The sequence below is a fragment of the Blennius ocellaris genome (assembly GCF_963422515.1).
Source record: "Blennius ocellaris genome assembly, chromosome: 17".
Classification (NCBI taxonomy): Eukaryota; Metazoa; Chordata; class Actinopteri; order Blenniiformes; family Blenniidae; genus Blennius; species Blennius ocellaris.
Window position 1 is genome coordinate 24735982 of NC_137666.1, and position 17554 is coordinate 24753535.

At 46.3% G+C, this 17554-nt stretch overlaps 1 protein-coding gene across 1 annotated transcript in view; it reads right to left on the reverse strand.

Moving 5' to 3' along the window:
- Positions 1 to 17554, reverse strand: part of LOC308142765 (tight junction protein 2-like) — a 67756-nt gene that overhangs the window by 22556 nt on the left and 27646 nt on the right. The window contains exons 8-10 of the mRNA XM_080513335.1: positions 14742 to 14835; positions 11700 to 11818; positions 3034 to 3097 (exon numbers count right to left, since the gene is read on the reverse strand). Coding sequence (XP_080369461.1) covers positions 3034 to 3097; positions 11700 to 11818; positions 14742 to 14835 — 277 coding nt within the window. The remainder of the gene's footprint in view (positions 1 to 3033; positions 3098 to 11699; positions 11819 to 14741; positions 14836 to 17554) is intronic.

Sequence of the window (17554 nt, forward strand, 5' to 3'; positions counted from 1 at the left end):
TGAACACACACACCATTCTGAATACACACACAACACTCAGAACACACACACCACTCTGAACACACACACCACTCTGAACACACACAACACTCTGAACACACACACAACAATCTGAATACACAACAATCTGAATACACACACCACTCTGAACACACACAACACTCTGAACACACACAACAGTCAGAACACACACACCACTCTGAACACACACACCACTCTGAACACACACAACACTCTGAACACACACACCATTCTGAATACACACACAACACTCTGAACACACACACCACTCTGAATACACACACCACTCTGAACAGACACACCACTCTGAATACACACACAACACTCAGAACACACACACCACTCTGAACACACACACAACACTCTGAACACACACAACACTCTGAACACACACAACACTCTGAACACACACACCACTCTGAACACACACACCACTCTGAATACACACACAACACTCAGAACACACACACCACTCTGAACACACACACCATTCTGAATACACACACAACACTCAGAACACACACACCACTCTGAACACACACACCACTCTGAACACACACAACACTCTGAACACACACACAACACTCTGAATACACAACAATCTGAATACACAACAATCTGAATACACACACCACTCTGAACACACACAACACTCTGAACACACACAACAGTCAGAACACACACACCACTCTGAACACACACACCACTCTGAACACACACACCACTCTGAATACACACACCACTCTGAACAGACACACCACTCTGAATACACACACAACACTCAGAACACACACACCACTCTGAACACACACACCACTCTGAACACACACACCACTCTGAACACACACAACACTCTGAACACACACACAACACTCTGAATACACAACAATCTGAATACACAACAATCTGAATACACACACCACTCTGAACACACACAACACTCTGAACACACACAACACTCTGAACACACACAACACTCTGAATACACAACAATCTGAACACACACAACACTCAGAACACACACACCACTCTGAACACACACAACACTCTGAACACACACACCACTCTGAACACACACACCACTCTGAACACACACACCACTCTGAATACACACACAACACTCAGAACACACACACCACTCTGAACACACACACCATTCTGAATACACACACAACACTCAGAACACACACACCACTCTGAACACACACACCACTCTGAACACACACAACACTCTGAACACACACACAACAATCTGAATACACAACAATCTGAATACACACACCACTCTGAACACACACAACACTCTGAACACACACAACAGTCAGAACACACACACCACTCTGAACACACACAACACTCAGAACACACACACCACTCTGAACACACACACCACTCTGAACACACACACCACTCTGAACACACACACCACTCTGAACACACACAACACTCTGAACACACACACAACACTCTGAATACACAACAATCTGAATACACAACAATCTGAATACACACACCACTCTGAACACACACAACACTCTGAACACACACAACAGTCAGAACACACACACCACTCTGAACACACACACCACTCTGAACACACACACCACTCTGAATACACACACCACTCTAAACACACACAACAGTCAGAACACACACACCACTCTGAACACACACAACACTCAGAACACACACACCACTCTGAACACACACACCACTCTGAACACACACACCACTCTGAACACACACACCACTCTGAACACACACACACCTCTGAACACACACAACACTCTGAACACACACACTACTCTGAACACACACACACCACTCTGAACACACACACCACTCTGAACACACACATCACTCTGAACACACACATCACTCTGAACACACACACCACTCTGAACACACACACCCCTCTGAACACACACAACACTCTGAACACACACAACACTCTGAATACACAACAATCTGAACACACACACCACTCTGAATACACACACCACTCTGAATACACAACAATCTGAACACACACACCGCTCTGAACACACACACAACACTCTGAACACACACAACACTCTGAACACACACACAACACTCTGAACACACACAACACTCTGAACACGCACAACACTCTGAACACACACAACACTCTGAACACACACACAACACTCTGAATACACACAACACTCTGAACACGCACAACACTCTGAACACGCACAACACTCTGAACACACACACCACTCTGAACACACACACCACTCTGAACACACACAAACCTCTGAACACACACAACACTCTGAACACACACACAACACTCTGAACACACACAACACTCTGAACACACACACAACACTCTGAACACACACAACACTCTGAACACACACACAACACTCTGAACACACACAACACTCTGAACACGCACAACACTCTGAACACACAAACCACTCTGAATACACACACAACACTCAGAACACACACACCACTCTGAACACACACAACACTCTGAACACACACAACACTCTGAACACACACACAACACTCTGAACACACACAACACTCTGAACACACACACAACACTCTGAACACACACACCACTCTGAACACACACACAACACTCTGAACACACACAACACTCTGAACACACACAACACTCTGAACACACACACAACACTCTGAACACACACAACACTCTGAACACACACACAACACTCTGAACACACACACCACTCTGAACACACACACAACACTCTGAACACACACAACACTCTGAACACACACACAACACTCTGAACACACACACAACACTCTGAACACACGCACAACACTCTGAACACACACAACACTCAGAACACACACACCACTCTGAACACACACACCACTCTGAACACACACACCACTCTGAACACACACAACACTCTGAACACACACACCACTCTGAACACACACACCCCTCTGAACACACACACCACTCTGAACACACACACCACAAGAAGTGAACCAAGCCCAACTTGCCCGTGGACTTTGTCCTCTTCTGGACTGGGTCGGAGGAGAATCTTGGGGGTGGTTGTTTCTGCCACTGGGAGAAAGTCCAAAGGAAAAGTGAATAATGTGAAGGCTGACGGCCGTCAACACACTGGGAAAGTAAAAGTTCATCTACTGATATCGTCTTTAGCAAGAAGGTGACGCAGCAGTTTATGTATGTAGTTTATCGTTTCCATCTCTGTAGTGTTCCTGTAATGATCAACACGGCCACTAGGTGGCAGCTCATGCTCTGCTTTGGGATCAACAGCCGACATGGAAGATCTGCAGAAAATCAATTGTTTGTGTGTGAAACTGAGGCGCTGAAGCTTCTCCTCCGTGGAATCCAACATTCCTATAGCCTCAGCAGCCACACCGTATGGCAAGGTTACTACCTGGAGGGTAAGGTTACTACCTGGAAGGTAAGGTTACTACCTGGAGGGTAAGGTTACTACCTGGAAGGTAAGGTTACTACCTGGAGGGAAAGGTTACTACCTGGAGGGTAAGGTTACTACCTGGAAGGTAAGGTTACTACCTGGAGGGAAAGTTACTACCTGGAGGGGAAGGTTACTACCTGGGAGGTAAAGTTACTACCTGGAAGGTAAAGTTTCTACCTGGGGGGTAAAGTTACTACCTGGAGGGTAAAGTTACTACCTGGGGGGTAAGGTTACTACCTGGAAGGTAAAGTTACAACCTGGAAGGTAAAGTTACTACCTGGAAGGTAAAGTTACTACCTGGGGGGTAAAGTTACTACCTGGAAGGTAAAGTTACAACCTGGAAGGTAAAGTTACTACCTGGAAGGTAAAGTTACTACCTGGAAGGTAAGGTTACTACCTGGAGGGTAAAGTTACTACCTGGGGGGTAAGGTTACTACCTGGAAGGTAAAGTTACAACCTGGAAGGTAAAGTTACTACCTGGAAGGTAAAGTTACAACCTGGAAGGTAAAGTTACTACCTGGAAGGTAAAGTTACTACCTGGAAGGTAAGGTTACTACCTGGAGGGTAAAGTTACTACCTGGAAGGTAAGGTTACTACCTGGAGGGTAAGATTACTACCTGGGGGGTAATGCTACTACCTGGAAGGTAAAGTTACTACCTGGGGGGTAATGCTACTACCTGGAAGGTAAAGTTACTACCTGGAGGGTAAAGTTACTACCTGGAAGGAAAAGTTACTACCTGGGGGGTAAAGTTACTACCTGGGGGGTAATGCTACTACCTGGAAGGTAAAGTTACTACCTGGAGGGTAAAGTTACTACCTGGAAGGTAAAGTTTCTACCTGGGGGGTAAAGTTACTACATGGGGGGTAAAGTTACAACCTGGAGGGTAAAGTTACTACCTGGAAGGTAAAGTTACTACCTGGAAGGTAAAGTTTCTACCTGGGGGGTAAAGTTTCTACCTGGGGGGTAAAGTTACAACCTGGAAGGTAAAGTTACTACCTGGGGGGTAAAGTTACTACCTGGAAGGAAAGGTTACTACCTGGGGGGTAAAGTTACTACATGGGGGGTAAAGTTACTACCTGGAGGGTAAAGTTACTACCTGGGGGGTAAGGTTACTACCTGGAAGGTAAAGTTACAACCTGGAAGGTAAAGTTACTACCTGGGGGGTAAAGTTACTACATGGGGGGTAAAGTTACTACCTGGGGGGTAAAGTTACTACCTGGAGGGTAAAGTTACTACCTGGGGGGTAAGGTTACTACCTGGAAGGTAAAGTTACTACCTGGAAGGTAAAGTTACTACCTGGAAGGTAAAGTTACAACCTGGAAGGTAAAGTTACTACCTGGAAGGTAAGGTTACTACCTGGAGGGTAAAGTTACTACCTGGAAGGTAAAGTTACTACCTGGAGGGTAAGATTACTACCTGGGGGGTAAAGTTACTATCTGGAAGGTAAAGTTACTACCTGGGGGGTAATGCTACTACCTGGAAGGTAAAGTTACTACCTGGAGGGTAAAGTTACTACCTGGAAGGAAAAGTTACTACCTGGGGGGGTAAAGTTACTACCTGGGGGGTAATGCTACTACCTGGAGGGTAAAGTTACTACCTGGGGGGTAAGGTTACTACCTGGAAGGTAAAGTTACAACCTGGAAGGTAAAGTTACTACCTGGGGGGTAAAGTTACTACATGGGGGGTAAAGTTACTACCTGGGGGGTAAAGTTACTACCTGGAGGGTAAAGTTACTACCTGGGGGGTAAAGTTACTACCTGGAAGGTAAAGTTACAACCTGGAGGGTAAAGTTACTACCTGGAGGGTAAGGTTACTACCTGGAAGGTAAAGTTACAACCTGGAAGGTAAAGTTACTACCTGGAGGGTAAAGTTACTACCTGGGGGGTAAGGTTACTACCTGGAAGGTAAAGTTACTACCTGGAAGGTAAAGTTACTACCTGGAAGGTAAAGTTACAACCTGGAAGGTAAAGTTACTACCTGGAAGGTAAGGTTACTACCTGGAGGGTAAAGTTACTACCTGGAAGGTAAAGTTACTACCTGGAGGGTAAGATTACTACCTGGGGGGTAAAGTTACTATCTGGAAGGTAAAGTTACTACCTGGGGGGTAATGCTACTACCTGGAAGGTAAAGTTACTACCTGGAGGGTAAAGTTACTACCTGGAAGGAAAAGTTACTACCTGGGGGGGTAAAGTTACTACCTGGGGGGTAAAGTTACTACCTGGAAGGAAAAGTTACTACCTGGAAGGTAAAGTTTCTACCTGGGGGGTAAAGTTTCTACCTGGGGGGTAAAGTTACTACCTGGAAGGAAAAGTTACTACCTGGGGGGTAAAGTTACTACATGGGGGGTAAAGTTACTACCTGGGGGGTAAAGTTTCTACCTGGAAGGAAAAGTTACTACCTGGGGGGTAAAGTTACTACATGGGGGGTAAAGTTACTACCTGGGGGGTAAAGTTTCTACCTGGAAGGTAAAGTTACTACCTGGGGGGTAAAGTTTCTACCTGGGGGGTAAAGTTACTACCTGGAGGGTAAAGTTACTACCTGGAAGGTAAAGTTTCTACCTGGGGGGTAAAGTTTCTACCTGGGGGGTAAAGTTACTACCTGGAAGGAAAAGTTACTACCTGGGGGGTAAAGTTACTACATGGGGGGTAAAGTTACTACCTGGGGGGTAAAGTTTCTACCTGGAAGGAAAAGTTACTACCTGGGGGGTAAAGTTACTACATGGGGGGTAAAGTTACTACCTGGGGGGTAAAGTTTCTACCTGGAAGGAAAAGTTACTACCTGGGGGGTAATGCTACTACCTGGAAGGTAAAGTTACTACCTGGAGGGTAAAGTTACTACCTGGAAGGAAAAGTTACTACCTGGGGGGTAAAGTTACTACCTGGAAGGTAAAGTTTCTACCTGGAAGGTAAAGTTACTACCTGGGGGGTAAAGTTTCTACCTGGGGGGTAAAGTTACAACCTGGAAGGTAAAGTTACAACCTGGGGGGTAATGCTACTACCTGGAAGGTAAAGTTACTACCTGGGAGGTAAAGTTACTACCTGAAGGGTAAAGTTACTACCTGGGGGGTAAAGTTACTACCTGGAGGGTAAAGTTACTACCTGGGGGGTAAGGTTACTACCTGGAAGGTAAAGTTACAACCTGGAAGGTAAAGTTACTACCTGGAAGGTAAAGTTACTACCTGAAGGGTAAAGTTACTACCTGGAAGGTAAAGTTACTACCTGGAGGGTAAGATTACTACCTGGGGGGTAAAGTTACTATCTGGAAGGTAAAGTTACTACCTGGGGGGTAAAGTTACTACCTGGAAGGTAAAGTTACTACCTGGAGGGTAAGATTACTACCTGGGGGGTAAAGTTACTATCTGGAAGGTAAAGTTACTACCTGGGGGGTAATGCTACTACCTGGAAGGTAAAGTTACTACCTGGAGGGTAAAGTTACTACCTGGAAGGTAAAGTTTCTACCTGGAGGGTAAAGTTTCTACCTGGGGGGTAAAGTTTCTACCTGGAAGGAAAAGTTACTACCTGGGGGGTAATGCTACTACCTGGAAGGTAAAGTTACTACCTGGAGGGTAAAGTTACTACCTGGAAGGAAAAGTTACTACCTGGGGGGTAAAGTTACTACCTGGAAGGTAAAGTTTCTACCTGGAAGGTAAAGTTACTACCTGGGGGGTAAAGTTTCTACCTGGGGGGTAAAGTTACAACCTGGAAGGTAAAGTTACAACCTGGGGGGTAATGCTACTACCTGGAAGGTAAAGTTACTACCTGGGAGGTAAAGTTACTACCTGAAGGGTAAAGTTACTACCTGGGGGGTAAAGTTACTACCTGGAGGGTAAAGTTACTACCTGGGGGGTAAGGTTACTACCTGGAAGGTAAAGTTACAACCTGGAAGGTAAAGTTACTACCTGGAAGGTAAAGTTACTACCTGAAGGGTAAAGTTACTACCTGGAAGGTAAAGTTACTACCTGGAGGGTAAGATTACTACCTGGGGGGTAAAGTTACTATCTGGAAGGTAAAGTTACTACCTGGGGGGTAAAGTTACTACCTGGAAGGTAAAGTTACTACCTGGAGGGTAAGATTACTACCTGGGGGGTAAAGTTACTATCTGGAAGGTAAAGTTACTACCTGGGGGGTAATGCTACTACCTGGAAGGTAAAGTTACTACCTGGAGGGTAAAGTTACTACCTGGAAGGTAAAGTTTCTACCTGGAGGGTAAAGTTTCTACCTGGGGGGTAAAGTTACTACCTGGAAGGAAAAGTTACTACCTGGGGGGTAAAGTTACTACATGGGGGGTAAAGTTACTACCTGGGGGGTAAAGTTTCTACCTGGAAGGAAAAGTTACTACCTGGGGGGTAATGCTACTACCTGGAAGGTAAAGTTACTACCTGGAGGGTAAAGTTACTACCTGGAAGGAAAAGTTACTACCTGGGGGGTAAAGTTACTATCTGGAAGGTAAAGTTACTACCTGGGGGGTAATGCTACTACCTGGAAGGTAAAGTTACTACCTGGAGGGTAAAGTTACTACCTGGAGGGTAAAGTTACTACCTGGAAGGAAAAGTTACTACCTGGGGGGTAATGCTACTACCTGGAAGGTAAAGTTACTACCTGGAGGGTAAAGTTACTACCTGGAAGGAAAAGTTACTACCTGGGGGGTAAAGTTACTACCTGGGGGGTAAAGTTTCTACCTGGAAGGTAAAGTTACTACCTGGGGGGTAATGCTACTACCTGGAAGGTAAAGTTTCTACATGGAGGGTAAAGTTACTACCTGGAAGGTAAAGTTACTACCTGGAAGGTAAAGTTTCTACCTGGGGGGTAAAGTTTCTACCTGGGGGGTAAAGTTACTACCTGGAAGGAAAAGTTACTACCTGGGGGGTAAAGTTACTACATGGGGGGTAAAGTTACTACCTGGGGGGTAAAGTTTCTACCTGGAAGGAAAAGTTACTACCTGGGGGGTAAAGTTACTACATGGGGGGTAAAGTTACTACCTGGGGGGTAAAGTTACTACCTGGGGGGTAATGCTACTACCTGGAAGGTAAAGTTACTACCTGGAGGGTAAAGTTACTACCTGGAAGGAAAAGTTACTACCTGGGGGGGTAAAGTTACAACCTGGAAGGTAAAGTTACTACCTGGGGGGTAAAGTTTCTACCTGGGGGGTAAAGTTACAACCTGGAAGGTAAAGTTACAACCTGGGGGGTAATGCTACTACCTGGAAGGTAAAGTTACTACCTGGGAGGTAAAGTTACTACCTGAAGGGTAAAGTTACTACCTGGGGGGTAAAGTTACTACCTGGAGGGTAAAGTTACTACCTGGGGGGTAAAGTTTCTACCTGGAAGGTAAAGTTACTACCTGGGGGGTAATGCTACTACCTGGAAGGTAAAGTTACTACCTGGAGGGTAAAGTTACTACCTGGAAGGAAAAGTTACTACCTGGGGGGGTAAAGTTACAACCTGGAAGGTAAAGTTACTACCTGGGGGGTAAAGTTTCTACCTGGGGGGTAAAGTTACAACCTGGAAGGTAAAGTTACAACCTGGGGGGTAATGCTACTACCTGGAAGGTAAAGTTACTACCTGGGAGGTAAAGTTACTACCTGAAGGGTAAAGTTACTACCTGGGGGGTAAAGTTACTACCTGGAGGGTAAAGTTACTACCTGGGGGGTAAAGTTTCTACCTGGGGGGTAAAGTTACAACCTGGAAGGTAAAGTTACAACCTGGGGGGTAATGCTACTACCTGGAAGGTAAAGTTACTACCTGGGAGGTAAAGTTACTACCTGAAGGGTAAAGTTACTACCTGGGGGGTAAAGTTACTACCTGGAGGGTAAAGTTACTACCTGGGGGGTAAAGTTACAACGCTAAAGGTAAAGTTACTACCTGGAAGGTAAAGTTACAACCTGGAAGGTAAAGTTACTACCTGGAAGGAAAAGTTACTACCTGGGGGGTAAAGTTACTATCTGGAAGGTAAAGTTACTACCTGGGGGGTAATGCTACTACCTGGAAGGTAAAGTTACTACCTGGAGGGTAAAGTTACTACCTGGAAGGAAAAGTTACTACCTGGGGGGTAAAGTTACTACCTGGGGGGTAAAGTTTCTACCTGGAAGGTAAAGTTACTACCTGGGGGGTAATGCTACTACCTGGAAGGTAAAGTTTCTACATGGAGGGTAAAGTTACTACCTGGAAGGTAAAGTTACTACCTGGAAGGTAAAGTTTCTACCTGGGGGGTAAAGTTTCTACCTGGGGGGTAAAGTTACTACCTGGAAGGAAAAGTTACTACCTGGGGGGTAAAGTTACTACATGGGGGGTAAAGTTACTACCTGGGGGGTAAAGTTTCTACCTGGAAGGAAAAGTTACTACCTGGGGGGTAAAGTTTCTACCTGGAAGGTAAAGTTACTACCTGGGGGGTAAAGTTTCTACCTGGAAGGTAAAGTTACTACCTGGGGGGTAATGCTACTACCTGGAAGGTAAAGTTACTACCTGGAGGGTAAAGTTACTACCTGGAAGGAAAAGTTACTACCTGGGGGGTAAAGTTTCTACCTGGGGGGTAAAGTTACAACCTGGAAGGTAAAGTTACTACCTGGGGGGTAAAGTTTCTACCTGGGGGGTAAAGTTACAACCTGGAAGGTAAAGTTACAACCTGGGGGGTAATGCTACTACCTGGAAGGTAAAGTTACTACCTGGGAGGTAAAGTTACTACCTGAAGGGTAAAGTTACTACCTGGGGGGTAAAGTTACTACCTGGAGGGTAAAGTTACTACCTGGGGGGTAAAGTTTCTACCTGGGGGGTAAAGTTACAACCTGGAAGGTAAAGTTACAACCTGGGGGGTAATGCTACTACCTGGAAGGTAAAGTTACTACCTGGGAGGTAAAGTTACTACCTGAAGGGTAAAGTTACTACCTGGGGGGTAAAGTTACTACCTGGAGGGTAAAGTTACTACCTGGGGGGTAAGGTTACTACCTGGAAGGTAAAGTTACAACCTGGAAGGTAAAGTTACTACCTGGAAGGTAAAGTTACTATCTGAAGGGTAAAGTTACTACCTGGAAGGTAAAGTTACTACCTGGAGGGTAAGATTACTACCTGGGGCGTAAAGTTACTATCTGGAAGGTAAAGTTACTACCTGGGGGGTAAAGTTACTACCTGGAAGGTAAAGTTACTACCTGGGGGGTAAAGTTACTACATGGGGGGTAAAGTTACTACCTGGGGGGTAAAGTTACAACCTGGAAGGTAAAGTTACAACCTGGGAGGTAAAGTTACTACCTGGAGGGTAAAGTTACTACCTGGAAGGTAAAGTTACTACCTGGAAGGTAAAGTTACAACCTGGAAGGTAAAGTTACTACCTGAAGGGTAAAGTTACTACCTGGAAGGTAAAGTTACTACCTGGAGGGTAAAGTTACTACCTGGGGGGTAAAGTTACGACCTGGAAGGCAAGGTTACTACCTGGAAGGTAAAGTTACAACGCTAAAGGTAAAGTTACTACCTGGAAGGTAAAGTTACAACCTGGAAGGTAAAGTTACTACCTGGAAGGTAAGGTTACTACCTGAAGGGTAAAGTTACTACCTGGAAGGTAAAGTTACTACCTGGAGGGTAAGATTACTACCTGGAGGGTAAAGTTACTACCTGAAGGGTAAAGTTACTATCTGGAAGGTAAAGTTACTACCTGGAGAGTAAGGTTACTACCTGGAGGGTAAAGTTACTACCTGGGGGGTAAAGTTACTACCTGGAGGGTAAAGTTACTACCTGGAAGGTAAAGTTACTACCTGGGGGGTAAAGTTACTACCTGGAAGGTAAAGTTAATACCTGGGAGGTAAGGTTACTACCTGGAAGGTAAAGTTACTACCTGGAGGGTAAAGTTACTACCTGGAAGGTAAAGTTAATACCTGGGAGGTAAAGTTACTACCTGGAAGGTAAAGTTACTACCTGGAAGGTAAAGTTACTACCTGGGGGGTAAAGTTACTACCTGGAAGGTAAAGTTACTACCTGGAAGGTAAAGTTACTACCTGGAAGGTAAAGTTACAATGGGAGCTTGAAGTGAGTACCTGTCTACTAGCATCTCCTAGCATCTCCTAGCATGCTACGTTAGCGTTTCCTGCCGTGGTGCTTCCTGCTCCAACACACACTCCATGTAAAGCAGACAAACACACCAGGACGTCTGACAGATTCTCTCGCAGTAGATTTAACAGGTCCTTGTCAGCCGCTCACACCGGCATCAGACCGCAGTTCAGTGACGGGAGCTGCTCACCTGGAGGCAGGTGTGTCTGCACTGGGCCGGTCTCCACTTCAGCTGAGGACGGGAGGTCCTCAGGGACTCTGAACGGCGAGGCCATGGCCGACATCTTGGCTGTCCTCATGGGCTCGTCTCTGTGACAAGAGTGAGACGACAGATAGACCACAGCTTGCTCATGTGGATGTGGGGCTTTTCTATTTTCTCTATAAAAGCACATTGGAATGGCTGTAATGTATTTAAAAATGTCTTTTTTTTTTTCTTTTTAAGAAGAAGAATAGTGAGACGACAGGTCAGACTACCTTTCATTAGAAGAGTGAGACGACAGGTCGCACTACCTTTCATTAAAAGAGTGAGACGACAGATCAGCCTACCTTTCATTAGAAGAGTGAGACAACAGGTCGCACTACCCTTCAATAGAAGAGTGAGACAACAGGTCGCACTACCTTTCATTAGAAGAGTGAGACTACAGGTCAGACAACCTTACATTAGAAGAGTGAGACGACAGATCAGCCTACCTTTCATTAGAAGAGTGAGACGACAGGTCGCACTACCCTTCATTAGAAGAGTGAGACGACAGATCAGCCTACCTTTCATTAGAAGAGTGAGACGACAGGTCGCACTACCTTTCATTAGAAGAGTGAGACGACAGGTCGAACTACCCTTCATTAGAAGAGTGAGACAACAGGTCGCACTACCCTTCAATAGAAGAGTGAGACAACAGGTTGCACTACCTTTCATTAGAAGAGTGAGACTACAGGTCAGACAACCTTACATTAGAAGAGTGAGACGACAGGTCAGACTACCTTTCATTAGAAGAGTGAGACGACAGGTCGGACTACCTTTCATTAGAAGAGTGAGACGACAGATCGGACTACCTTTCATTAGAAGAGTGAGACAACAGGTCACACTACCCTTCATTAGAAGAGTGAGACGACAGGTCGCACTACCTTTCATTAGCAGAGTGAGACGACAGGTCACACTACCCTTCATTAGAAGAGTGAGACGACAGGTCGCACTACCTTTCATTAGCAGAGTGAGACGACAGGTCGGACTACCTTTCATTAGAAGAGTGAGACGACAGGTTGCGCTACCTTTCATTAGAAGAGTGAGACGACAGGTTGCGCTACCTTTCATTAGAAGAGTGAGACGACAGGTTGCGCTACCTTTCATTAGAAGAGTGAGACGACAGGTCGGACTACCTTTCATTAGAAGAGTGAGACGACAGGTCGCACTACCTTTCATTAGAAGATTGAGACGATGATGTGTTGATGGGTTGTTGCAATAGTAATCCTTACCATCCTAACCACCTACCTTTCATTAGAAGAGTGAGACGACAGGTCGCACTACCCTTCATTAGAAGAGTGAGACGACAGGTCGCACTACCTTTCATTAGAAGAGTGAGATGACAGATCAGCCTACCTTTCATTAGAAGAGTGAGACAACAGGTCGCACTACCCTTCATTAGAAGAGTGAGACGACAGGTCAGACGACCTTACATTAGAAGAGTGAGACGACAGGTTGCGCTACCTTTCATTAGAAGAGTGAGACGACAGGTTGCGCTACCTTTCATTAGAAGAGTGAGACGACAGGTCGCACTACCTTTCATTAGAAGAGTGAGACGACAGGTCGGACTACCTTTCATTAGAAGAGTGAGACGACAGGTCGGACTACCTTTCATTAGAAGAGTGAGACGACAGATCGGACTACCTTTCATTAGAAGAGTGAGGCGACAGGTCGCACTACCTTTCATTAGAAGAGTGAGACGACAGGTCGGACTACCTTTCATTAGAAGAGTGAGACGACAGGTTGGACTACCTTTCATCAGAAGAGTGAGACGACAGATCGGACTACCTTTCATTAGAAGAGTGAGACGACTACCTTTCATTAGAAGAGTGAGGCGACAGGTTGGACTACGTTTCATTAGAAGAGTGAGACGACAGGTCGGACTACCTTTCATTAGAAGAGTGAGATGACAGGTCGCACTACCTTTCATTAGAAGAGTGAGGTGACAGGTCGCACTACCTTTCATTAGAAGAGTGAGACGACAGGTCGCACTACCCTTCATTAGAAGAGTGAGACGACAGGTCGCACTACCTTTCATTAGAAGAGTGAGATGACAGATCAGCCTACCTTTCATTAGAAGAGTGAGACAACAGGTCGCACTACCCTTCATTAGAAGAGTGAGACGACAGGTCAGACGACCTTACATTAGAAGAGTGAGACGACAGGTTGCGCTACCTTTCATTAGAAGAGTGAGACGACAGGTTGCGCTACCTTTCATTAGAAGAGTGAGACGACAGGTCGCACTACCTTTCATTAGAAGAGTGAGACGACAGGTCGCACTACCTTTCATTAGAAGAGTGAGACGACAGGTCGGACTACCTTTCATTAGAAGAGTGAGACGACAGATCGGACTACCTTTCATTAGAAGAGTGAGGCGACAGGTCGCACTACCTTTCATTAGAAGAGTGAGACGACAGGTCGGACTACCTTTCATTAGAAGAGTGAGACGACAGGTTGGACTACCTTTCATCAGAAGAGTGAGACGACAGATCGGACTACCTTTCATTAGAAGAGTGAGACGACTACCTTTCATTAGAAGAGTGAGGCGACAGGTTGGACTACGTTTCATTAGAAGAGTGAGACGACAGGTCGGACTACCTTTCATTAGAAGAGTGAGATGACAGGTCGCACTACCTTTCATTAGAAGAGTGAGGTGACAGGTCGCACTACCTTTCATTAGAAGAGTGAGATGACAGGTCGCACTACCTTTCATTAGAAGAGTGAGATGACAGGTCGCACTAACTTTCATTAGAAGAGTGAGGTGACAGGTCGGACTACCTTTCATCAGAAGAGTGAGACGACAGGTCGCACTACCTTTCATTAGAAGAGTGAGACGACAGGTCGGACTACCTTTCATTAGAAGAGTGAGATGACAGGTCGCACTACCTTTCATTAGAAGAGTGAGACGACAGGTCGCACTACCTTTCATTAGAAGAGTGAGACGACAGGTCGCACTACCTTTCATTAGAAGAGTGAGACGACAGGTCGGACTACCTTTCATTAGAAGAGTGAGACGACAGGTCGGACTGCTGAGATCTTCGTTCCTCTGGAGGAGAGTAGGATCGGTACGACTCCCCCTCCGACATGTCTGACAGACAAACACAAAGACGCCTCAGTTAGACACAAGAAACCTCTTTAAGGGGAACCACCACCAGCACCACCCCCTACCAGCACCACCCCCCTACCAGCACCACCCTCTACCAGAAACACCCCCACCACCACCCAAGTTTTCCAGAAGTGCCCTGCAGCAGCTGAGAGGACAGAGTGAGACGTTACTAGAAGTTGTGAGAATCAATGCTGATGACACGGAGCAGCGCTGCCTGGAGAGTTAATGCTGAAGACACGGAGCAGCGCTGCCTGGAGAGTTAATGCTGACGACACGGAGCAGCGCTGCCTGGAGTGTTAATGCTGACAACACGGAGCAGCGCTGCCTGGAGTGTTAATGCTGAAGACACGGAGCAGCGCTGCCTGGAGAGTTAATGCTGACGACACGGAGCAGCGCTGCCTGGAGTGTTAATGCTGACAACACGGAGCAGCGCTGCCTGGAGTGTTAATGCTGACGACACGGAGCAGCGCTGCCTGGAGAGTTAATGCTGACGACACGGAGCAGCGCTGCCTGGAGTGTTAATGCTGACGACACGGAGCAGCGCTGCCTGGACTGTTAATGCTGACGACACGGAGCAGCGCTGCCTGGAGAGTTAATGCTGACGACACGGAGCAGCGCTGCCTGGAGAGTTAATGCTGACGACACGGAGCAGCGCTGCCTGGAGTGTTAATGCTGACGACACGGAGCAGCGCTGCCTGGAGAGTTAATGCTGACGACACGGAGCAGCGCTGCCTGGAGTGTTAATGCTGACGACACGGAGCAGCGCTGCCTGGACTGTTAATGCTGACGACACGGAGCAGCGCTGCCTGGAGAGTTAATGCTGACGACACGGAGCAGCGCTGCCTGGAGAGTTAATGCTGACGACACAAAGGTGAGAAACAACAGGATTGTTGAGACTTCTGTCAATAAACTGTCAGTGAAAATCAGTGATTGTGATTAAGATGTGATAATTAGCAACACCATGTCCTGACAAAATAAAACCACCTAGTTGGATTGTTATTACGGTGACTGTCAAAATAAAACTACCAGGTTTGATTGTTAATACGGTGACTGTCAAAATAAAAGTACCAAATTGGATTGTTGTTATGGTGGCTGTCAAAAATAAAAGCACCACGTCCAAGAGAATATGGCCTGAGAGTCACGAAGGAAAATGTTCCTATTGGCTCTACTGAGCACGTGCAGAACTACTAGTTACTACCAACGTTCCACCAGCTACACGGAGACTGAGCCGGAGACTTTCCAGAAAGTTTCTACCAGTTTCAGTGAGTCAGAACGATTTGGAAAAGTTCCATCTTGAGAGCTTTTTCAAAAAGAGGTTTTGAGCACGGTGATGACATCAGCAAAAAGCAAGACGATGACATCAGCAAGGAGCAAGACGATAATATCAGCAAGGAGCAAAATCATGACATCAGCAAAGAGCAAGACCATGAAATCAGCCAGGAGTAAGACGATGACATCAGCCAGGAGTAAGACGATGACATCAGCAAGGAGTAAGACTATGACACAGCAAGCAAAACCATGACATCAGCAAGGAGCAAGACGATAATATCAGCAGGGAGCAAAACCATGACATCAGCATAATGAAACAATGTGAATGTTAATGTTACTTCACCCTTTCTTTTCCACCGCTGACATCTCTACTCCACCTTTCCACTGTACCTCTCTACTCCACCTGACCTCTCTACTCCACATCTGACCTCTCTACTCAACCAAACCCTCTCTACTACACCTCTGACCTCTCTACTCCACCCGACCCTCTCTACTACACCTCTGACCTCTCTACTCCACCCGACCCTCTCTACTACACCTCTGACCTCTCTACTCCACATCTGACCTCTCTACTCCACCCGACCCTCTCTACTACACCTCTGACCTCTCTACTCCACCCGACCCTCTCTACTACACCTCTGACCTCTCTACTCCACCCGACCCTCTCTACTACACCTCTGACCTCTCTCCTTCACGTCTACTCCACCTCTGACCTCTCTACTACACCCGACCCTCTCTCCTCCACATCTGACCTCTCTACCCCACCTCTGACCCACTTTACTCCACCTCTGACCTCTCTACCCCACCTGACCCACTTTACTCCACCTCTGACCTCCCTACCCCACCTCTCTACTCCACCTCTGACCCACTTTACTCCACCTCTGCCCTACCCCACCTCTCTACTCCACCTCTGACTTCTCCAGTCTCTTCCCTGTTGGATGCGTTGTTACTTTCCGTGGTGACGTCAGTTCATGCTAGGTTAAGAGTTAGAATGTTAGTAAAAGCAATCAGCGGCAGGGTGGAGGCAGCATCATGTGGCTACGAGGCAGCATCATGTGGCTACGAGGCAGCATCATGTGGCTACGAGGCAGCATCATGTGGCTACCGGCCAGCGCACGTTTCCAGCAGTTTACTGAAGAAACCAAGAGAAGTTGGACATGAAGTTCTGGGCAGTTTCTTTCCCTCTGTTTTGAGTAATGATGCTGTAAAATATTCAACCGTTCACTTGGATCCCAAATCCTATCATCTGACAACACTTCCACTGTTGGTTATATTGTCAAGCCCTAGTCCTTTCAACTATGTGGCCATTTTATTTTGAGTACATCCTAAAAGAAATACTGCAAATTAACATTAAGAAACCTAAAACAGAGCAGATATAGAGTCGGCGAAACCCTCTGGTGGCAAACTTTGTCTTCATCTGCACTCTCACTCG